The sequence below is a fragment of the Panicum hallii genome, chromosome 6 (assembly GCF_002211085.1).
Source record: "Panicum hallii strain FIL2 chromosome 6, PHallii_v3.1, whole genome shotgun sequence".
Classification (NCBI taxonomy): domain Eukaryota; kingdom Viridiplantae; phylum Streptophyta; class Magnoliopsida; order Poales; family Poaceae; genus Panicum; species Panicum hallii.
Window position 1 is genome coordinate 12,080,645 of NC_038047.1, and position 9,520 is coordinate 12,090,164.

Here is a 9,520-nt window from a genome sequence, read left to right on the forward strand (position 1 = left end):
TCCCTCCCTGGCATCTCCTGCACTCGCCACGCACGCACCACCGCCGCTCGGCCGCCACCGAGCCGCCGCCGTGGCGAGCTCCAAATCGAGTGCCCAGCTCCTGTGTTTGTGGGCGCGTCAGTACCACTAGGACCTCCTCGACCCATTCCAGCCATCAGTTCGTCATTTCCTCGCCCCTAGCCCCCGGAACGCCGTCGCCATTGCTCCTGTAACGCCGGCGAGCTCGACGCCGCCGTGGACCCACTCCTGCAGCCCTCCTTCGCCCAATCCAACACCACTAGGAGCTCTCCCCTAGTTCCTTGAAGCTGCTAGGCCCGGCCATCGCTGCCCAGCTCACCCGGTGTGCCGCCGTCGAAGTCTTCCCCACCGCCGGCCATCTACTCCACGCGGGCAGGCCGCTACACAACCCTAGAAGTCCAATCAAGTTCCTCTTTGACCACGGCCAGGGGCTCCATTGGAGAAGACAAGTAAACTGCAGGGGGTTTTGTGCTAAATCTAGGGACTGTTATGTAAAGCTTATTTGAGTTTCCTGCTGTGAAATTTAAAAATGCATAGAAAATAGTAGAAAAATTAGAAAAATACGAAACTGGTTGGGTTAGAATTCTTGTGATGAATTCTACAACTTTTATTTCATAACCATGCCATGAAAGTGCATAGTTTGTTCGGTATTTTAAATACAAGTAAAGGAATGCTTTAATTGGATCTTATGCTCTATAGCCTTGCTGCTGTTAGTTTTTGGAGCATGTGTTGCTTGTGGTGTAAGTAGCCTTGTGTAAATTTTTGAAGCATAGATCAGCCCTCTAGCTAGAGTATTTTGTTACTTTTGTTATATGTTCATGAAAGCTTCACAAATTAATTTCAAAAGCACCTGTGCATATTTAGGGATGAAATTTCTACCATAACTTGATCTTTATAAGTATGATCCATCATAAAAATTTGAAAATCAGAAACCTAATATAACTTGAGTTATAGTTTCAAGCTTAAATTCAAAGGTAATTCATAAATAATAATTATTATGCATGAAAAAATATGAAACTTTTCTGGAATATTAGTCTTGAGTAATTTATGATGTCCTTAAATTTTGAACCCTAGTTTTAGTGTAAAACTCCAGTTATAATTATATCTTGAATTTTCAATTATAATCTTGTTTAATTTTGTGGCTTAGTTCCTTTTAGAGTCAAATTTCAACAAAACCCACCTATGATAATTTTCATAAGTATTAATTCTTTTCCTTAATTTAAGATTTGATTAATTAATCCAAAGTTAGCCATAATTAAGTAATAACCTAAGGTTAATTACAATGTTTAACTAATAAAATAAATGGAGATTGCTAAGTGTATTTAGTGTTACTTATAGTAATCAGATATGCTACCTATTGTAGTTAATCGGATGTTTAGGGTAACCCACCCTGTTACCTAACGAGACTAGTTAGTTTAGTTAGTACTCGATAAATGACTGCCTAGTGCAGGATAGTCAGGATATTTGCTTCAATGTAATGTTCTTTTATTTGGATTGCAACTTTATTGTGAAATAACATAAAAGTATATGCATTCCATAACTTGTACCTTTGCATCTCATATAGACTCGACTGCTCTCGCTGACGGAGATTATCAGTTGATTCCGGAACCAGAAGGAGTTTATTCTGAAGACCCCGAGAATCTCGTCGCGGATTTCTCTGAAGCCCCGAACCAAGGTTCGGAAGATATTAATTTGACTAACCCCAACCCCACCAGTGAAGGCAAGCCCCGGACATAACCTACTATTTTTATTACACTGCACTCTATATTTATTTATGTATTCTATGCATTAAGTTTATAGGAATTGTTTGAAACCCTAGATGCATGAATCCTAGGAACCAATGTATTGAATAATAGTACTTGAGTCCGAGTAGCTGCTATGCTAATAGGACCGGTAGAAGTCGAGTGATTTCCTGTCACTCGCGCGATATAGGAATTGTGATGTTTACTTTCATGTTATCACTATAAGGATGACGGACGGGAGTTTTATTCGGTATCATGGTTGAGGTGATACCCCGTCTGTGTTGTTGAACTGGATAAGGCCGCAGTGTGTGGTAGCGGTGGTTAAGCGTTTGAAAGTACTAGCCACATGCCGTGAAATATGGTAAGCGGTAAGCCTAGTAACCAATCGGCCCGAGGAGTGGACATACCCCCCACCACATGTATTTGCTTCTTTTGGTTACTTAGTTCGACGTGTGGGAATACGTGTTGCTGGGCAACTAGGAGTACGGGTTTTGTAGTCGCGCTACAGACGTACGTCCTGCACTTTGGAAGTGCGTATGGTCCTGCAGTCGCTTGTGGTGGCCCTGATCCACGAGTCGGAATGAAAGGCAAACGGTTGCTTAGGAACGACCCTTTGGTGTTCCAAGTGTGTGTGTTAGGTTTATCCTTGCAAGGTTTGAATCTCGATTCAGGAATCGTCCGCCTCTCACGATGAATGAGACTGCTTACCCCCTTTGTCACATAGAGTAACAAGAGCAACTTTGTGATTATCAAAGATGGTGTTTGATTAAAGATTCTACCATGTTTGAATAGTTATAGATGCTTACCTAGAATGGTTAATCCACTAGAACCTAAAATCTAAAAGTTGAAAATAAGGATCTACTCTTTGTTGCTTTTCAGCTAAAAACTCTACCTAAAGCTAAAAGCCTTCATGAGTCTAGTTATGGGCTAAGGTATACCCAATTCCGGGTAAGTCTTGCTGAGTGTTAGTATACTCAGCCTTGCTTTTGTTGATCTACTTCAGGTAATCTCCCTGATGAGCCAGCTTTCATTACACCATGGCCCTATCCGTTGCCTGATGGTTGGTCCGTGGAGTGGGATCCGTCCCCGGCCAACACAAATTCCGCCGAGTGATATTATGCCAGGGCTAGCATAATATCTGTAATAACGACGTGTACAATGTTTACACTTTTAAACTCCGCTGCTTGACTTATAACTTAAACCTGTTTTGTAATAATCTCCCCTCAGTGGGAGCTACTGATGCTTTGTAAAATTTTTGTATTATATCTGCCTGTGGTGTAAAATGTATTGGCATTTATATCTCTGGGCTCACCTTCGTGTGAGGTACCTTGTTGGATACTGCGTTCGGTGGTTTATCGGGACGTTACCCGACAGGCCAATAAGATTATACCGTTTGAAGCACGAGGTAGCCCTCCAGAGAGGACTCGTGTACTTGAGCCGGTGTAATTCAGGTTGGTTCTGCCACAATCTGGATGCTGGTCACAGAAAATGTTGATGGCCTCCAGAGCTGCGGCTTCAAAAGTGTCTGCTAGATGGTGATCAACCACATCAATCTCGATGGGCTGCCACAGGGATCGAGATGGATGCTGGCGAATAGTCATCTTCACTCTGCACCGAGGAACACCCTCTTCGTTATACTCCACTCCATCCACTACAAGAATTATGATTTTTTATGACAAAAGTCCTCATGATGAGGACAAATATTGTCATATATTGTAACATTAGATGATGACAAAATCTATGTTGTCATAAATTCATGAGCCCTTGAACTATTTATGACCACTCTCTTCTTTTGGTCACATAAAGATGCCTGGTGTCGTCACAAAATATCAACCAGAGTAGCCGATCGTCTGTTATTGTTTTAATGACGATATGAAGTGGTTTTTTGTGACCTTTTCTGTACATCATTGTTTATTAATTATAACATGATCCCTGAACAGAAGTTGAACTTGGCCATTTCGAATCGTTCCCCAAAATTCCCCACTCCCACACAGCGGCGGGCGGTGTTCGGGCGGCGGGCGGGCAGCGTCCGGGTGAGCGGACCGCGGCTACCGAGCGCGGATGCCAACGGTGGGTGGGTCGGTGTAGCGTTGCGGGCGGGCAAGCCGAGCTTGGCGGGCGGCCTGGTGGAGTGCGGCAGGTGGCGGATCTCGGCGGGACGCCAGGGCGGGCGGCGGATCTCAACGTGCGGGCGGGCAGAGCAGGTGGCCTCTGGTGTGAGGCCAGGGCGTGGGGGTGGGCGGACCCGGGCGTGAGGCCAGTGCGTGCGGGTAGGCAGAGCAGGGCGGTCTGAGCTCGGCGTGCGGGTGGGCCTCTAGGCGAGCGTCGGTCGGGGTGGTAGAGCACGGCCGCCGTCGTGCTGCCTCTGGGCGAAGCCGGCTCCCCCTCTCCCCAGGTGATGGCGCTGGACGGTTCCAGGAGACTGCTGTGGCGGCGATGGCGACGACGGCGCAATGTCCAAGTGGGGTAGCTCGGCTACTCAATCGAGGGGTAGTGGAGCGTCCAGGATGGTTGAGCGCCATCTGGAGCCAAGCTTGATGTGGGAGCTGCAGCCATATCCTCTTGGTAAGGAGAGTGGACTCCCCTTGATCCCATGCCCTGACTGTGGGATGGCGAGGGTGATAGAGAGGCGATCAGGGAAGGACATGACCGAGAACTACCTGCGTGTGTTCTTCAAATGTCCACAGAACTCAGTGAGCATCCACTTGTATGATTTGAGCTGAGAAGTTCTTCATCCCTGTTTATCCAGCTATGGTTAACGAAATTGTTTTGTTATTGTTGTAGTTTCCTAAGCTTTGCGGGTTCTATAATTTCCAAAGGCAGTATTTGGATAAGCTGGAGGAGCTTGGCATTGTCGCAATCCACAAATTCCCCCTGGCAGTGGACATTGGTGATGAAGCTGAAGAGGTAGCAGATGCATCATCTGGGAGAATGGTCGTGAATATGCGGGCTGGTGAACTACAGATTGAGGCCAAGGTGGACAATCTTGCGTGCAAGTTCAACCTTTTGATGTCTGTTTTAGTAGTTGGTCTTGGCTATGTGTTGATGTATGTTGCAGGCAGGCAGTGAAGTCAAGTTCACTGCATAATGTATTTTAGTCTTTGTAGGTGATGGTTGCAGTGTAGTATGAACAATGCAATCTGGTGCAGTTGGTCTTCGCTTTTGTATTGTAAGAACAAGGTGGTGCATTTTCTAGCATTGCAATTTGGTCGATGGTCAAGCAATGCAAACTGGTTCTTTTTTCAAGCAATGCATTTTATTCATGTGTGAAACATTATGTGCCAATATTGGATGGGCTTGCATTCAGGCAAGCAAGAAATGAAAAGGAAGGAAATGGAATAGTGTATTTAGCAAATTTGTGCGTGATGAAATATTGGCAGAATGTATGTTATTTCCGGCCAATACATTTTGTGACAAATTATGTACATTCCATGACATGGCCTTGGGGTCATAAAAACCCAAAAATCTATTTTATGACAGATTCTGGGCATGACACATGAAGTCCCCATATATATACACACACATCATGTGAATGAAATCTGGACACTCTACTGTAACTTGCATCACACATGAAGTATACACTAAAAACAGAAACATTGCATATAAGGTCTTGCAATCTCATAATTCAGATACAAATGTAGTAGCATAATTGAAATACAACAAAGTCAATAACAGAAAAGTTCATGCATGGTTCACATATGTCTAGAAATGCAAAGGTCAATCAACATCACTGTCTTCTCCTGAAGTATTGCCTTCTTCTGGACTATGGTACTCAAGGTAGGTTTCATCTTCATCTTCGCGGTCTGCTTCATCACCTTGAGCAATATGTTTTTGTCGACGGATGCTCTCGACGAGGTCTCTACTAATAGGGCTGCCTGGTTCATTATCCATGTGCAACAAATCCATATCTGGAGGAATGTCTCTCACTGCACCATCTCTAGATGAAATATGCTCCTCTTGGTATGCCTCTTGAGATCTCATTTGTACTTGTTCATGGATTGGTTGGTTTGTGTCGGACTCTTCGACATCAAATATATGTCGGTGGCCAAATTCTTGTAGCACTCGCCAACATGGCCCTAATTTTGTATCTTCCAAGAAAAATACCTGTGTAGCATCTACGGCCATAATGAAAGGATCATCCTTATACCATCAGCCTGTGATGTTTATGCTCTTGAAGTAACCATCATCTTTCATCTGGTATGTCCTTCCCCCAAGATGGTACCATTCACATCATAATAAGATAACAGTTCTACTCCCTTTGCTGTTCTTACTGTAACTCAGCTCAATAATGTCTACGATTGTCCCATAGAAGTTCATTGTGTCATCACCGTGAGTACCTGGGCATTTGATGGTGGAGTTCTGTGTCTTCCTATGTTCATCACGAGCTGTAGTGTGGTACCGTACCCCATTGATTATACAGGCTGTGTACGAACGCACTTGCGGATCCGGCCCACATGCTAGTGAGTACAAGTCTTCATCAACAAGTGTTGTGCCTTCATATTTCAATTTGGTAATCTGCCGGTAAAAAACATACAGAATTAGTGAATTTGAAAATGTATTGGATCATAAATGATGAAGTCATGCTGTAGAAAGTAGAACATACATGATTCTCCAACCATGCAGCGAATTGTGTTGACATCTTTTTTTCAACATTGTTGACCTCTTCTTGTTCTAATTGTGCCCTATACATGCTGCAAAGGAAGAAGGTAATTAGTTATTTTGTGACACTAGTATTGAATAAAGATGGCTGCAATAGCAGGAATTACTCACTCTTTGTATTCGTCAACTTCTTCGCAGTTATTTAGAACAAACCAAACCATGGAGTCTATGTCTTTGTCTTGGTAATGAAGATTTGAAGCACCCAACAGGTTAATACCATGATCAAAAATAGAGTAACCATTGGGTGAGATGTTCTCTTGTCCATCTAAGTTTCTTTCAGGCCTAGTGAACCTACTAATGATGTCACTGAAATATGTTGAGCACTGGGTCATACACTCATAGGCAGTGTATGCCTCCGCAATAGATCCTTCTGGTCTTGCTTGATTGTGAACGAAATGCTTAAAGGTGCCCAACCTTCTCTCAATGGGATATATCCATCCATACTGCACCGGTCCCCTAAGGAGTGCCTCATCAGGTAAGTATACTGCTAGGTGAACCATAACATCGAAAAATGCTGGAGGATAGACTTTCTCTAGCTTGCAAATGATAAGCACAATATCTTCCTTCATCTAGTGTAGTGCATCAACCTTTATAGTTTTGGAGCAAAGTTGTCTAAAAAACCTACCCAATTCAGCAATTACTTCATATACATCTTTGCGCACCAAACCACGAAGGCCAGCTGGTAAAATATGCTGCAGCATTATATGACAGTCATGTGTTTTCAGCCCATGGATTGATCCTCCTCCCTCCATATTGACACATCTTGATATATTGGAGGCATAGCCATCTGGAAACTTAACATTGCTCACAAATTGCAAGAACTTCTTCATGTCTTCTGGTTTTAGAACGTAACAAGCTCTTGGCTTTGATGATGAACTACCACTGTCATCTAGCAAATGAAGCTCTTTTCTTATACCTCTATCCTCCAAATCTAGTCTAGCAGCGATGGTGTCCTTTGTCTTATTTGGGATATTAAGCAGAGTTGACAAAATGGCTTCACATATGTTTTTCTCTATGTGCATAACATCAAGGTTGTGCTGTAGCTTCAATTTTGACCAGTATGGTAAATCATACAAGCTAACCTTCAGATGCCATACTGGTTCATCTACATTACGGCATTGTTTTCTTGGTTTTGGCTTATCTGGATTCTTGCCTGGAACATAGCAAACTGAATCCAACCTTGCCATAACCTCATCTGCAGTAAATTTCCTTAGCTGCTCTCTTTTTTCATGCTTGCCATTGAAAGATTTATTTGTCCTCCAAGCATGGTCGTTAGGGAGGAAACGTCTATGGTTTATGAAACCAATTTTGTTTCTAAGACATTCGGAGCATGGATTCTCATCACAGTATACACATGCAAAGTAACCCTTAGTGGTTCTGCCTAACATGGTGCCCAATGCAGGGTAGTCATGGATTCCAAACAGAATCGCTGCACGCAGGCTAAAGTCTTTGCCTTCAACTGCATCATAAGTTTTTACACCCTTCCAAAGCTCCATCAGGTCTGCTATCAAAGGCTGCATAAACACATGAAAATCTTTGCCTGGTGATTTTTTGCCTGGAATTAGTAAAGCAAGCATATAATTGGATTGGTCCATGCACATCCAGGGTGGAAAATTGTATGGTACCACTAACACTGGCCATATGCTATATGAATTGCTCATCTGACCAAATGGGTTAAATCCATCAGTAGCAATGGCTAACCTCAAATTGCGGGGATCATCTACAAAAGACTTGAAAGTCTCATCAAAATCTTTCCAAGCTTCCCCATCAGCAGGATGTCTCATTTCATTTTCAACGGGTACCCTCTTTTCCTTGTGCCATCTTGCATATTGTGCCCGCTGCTTTGACATGAAAAGCCTTTGAAGGGGTGGAATTATTGGAAAGTAACGGAGGACCTTGTGAGGAACTTTCTTTCTGCCCTCCTTGTTCACTTTCCATCTTGTGAAGCCACAAACTGGGCAATGATCATCGCCTTCATGGTCCTTCCAAAACAAGGCACAATCATACTTGCACGCATCAATAGAAACATAACCAAAACCAAGCTTCCGAAGCACAGCTTTCATCTTGTTATATGACTTAGGAATTCTGGGCACATTCTTCAAAGTTGAAGAAAGCAACTCAAGGAATGCATCGAACCCAGATGTTGTTATCCGATTGTACACTTTTATATGCAGCAGTTTAATCATGAAAGATAGCCTACTCTCCTCGGTGCAACCTGGATAAAGTTCACGCTTTGCCTCTTCCATGAGTTGTTTATATAAGTTACCACCGAGGCCATGGCTTGCTGCGTCGCGCAAATCTTGAATCAACCCCTGAAATCCCCTTGCACCATCATCTATGACATCTTCAGCTTGTCCTTCCTCATCAAGTGGTGCCTGGCCTTGGTCAGTTCCATCACATGACATATCTTCAGGTACAACAGCGAGTTCTCCATCATCATCTTGTCCAACATCATCTTCTTCCTCTCCATGATGAGCCCACCTAATATAGCACCTAGACATACCATTGAGCTCGATATCCTCGTGTACATCATCTAGGCTTTTCTCTTTCTGGTTCAAGCATTTTCGGCATGGGCACTTGATTTTCTCATCTGCACTACTACATCTAGCTCTGACATATTCCATGAAGTGTTGAACACCAGACAAAAAGGCCGGCGAAAATGGTGCACTTGTATAAATCCAACTTCTATCCATCTCGACCTGGATAAATTAGGTGCAAAGAGTAACAAATCCATCTTAAATCCCTGGACTAAAGTTAAAACAGTACAAGAAAAAATGGTAAATTGACAGAGGTACACATCACTGAACTCACCTTGTGGGGGTGGTTGCCGTGCGTGGATGCTGGTGGGGGGTGGAGCAGCTCGTTTTGCTGGTGAAGATCCACCGTGGGTTGGACCCCTGGGCTCCACGTACCACAGTGCAGGTGAGGGGACGGTCGGCGGCTGCTGGAGCTGAGGGGGTGGGCGCCAGATGCACGTGAGGGGAGGGGCGGCGGCTGCTGGAGGTGAGGGGGTGGGCGCCAGATGCAGCTGAGGGGAGGGGCGACGGCTGCTGGAGCTGAGGGGGTGGGCGCCAGATGCAGGTGAGGGGAGGGGCGGCGGC

General features: G+C 44.2%; 1 protein-coding gene across 1 annotated transcript; it reads right to left on the reverse strand.

Annotated features, from left to right (window-relative positions):
• Positions 1-6,988: 6,988 nt before the first annotated feature.
• Positions 6,989-9,112, reverse strand: LOC112898132. Its single transcript, XM_025966521.1, has one exon. It carries the CDS (start codon positions 9,110-9,112, stop codon positions 6,989-6,991), a length of 2,124 nt encoding a protein of 707 aa, XP_025822306.1.
• Positions 9,113-9,520: the final 408 nt, after the last annotated feature.

Excerpts from the sequence above, each read along its gene's own strand:
- LOC112898132 (XM_025966521.1), bottom strand. The coding sequence starts at position 9,112 with ATGGATAGAAGTTGGATTTATACAAGTGCACCATTTTCGCCGGCCTTT.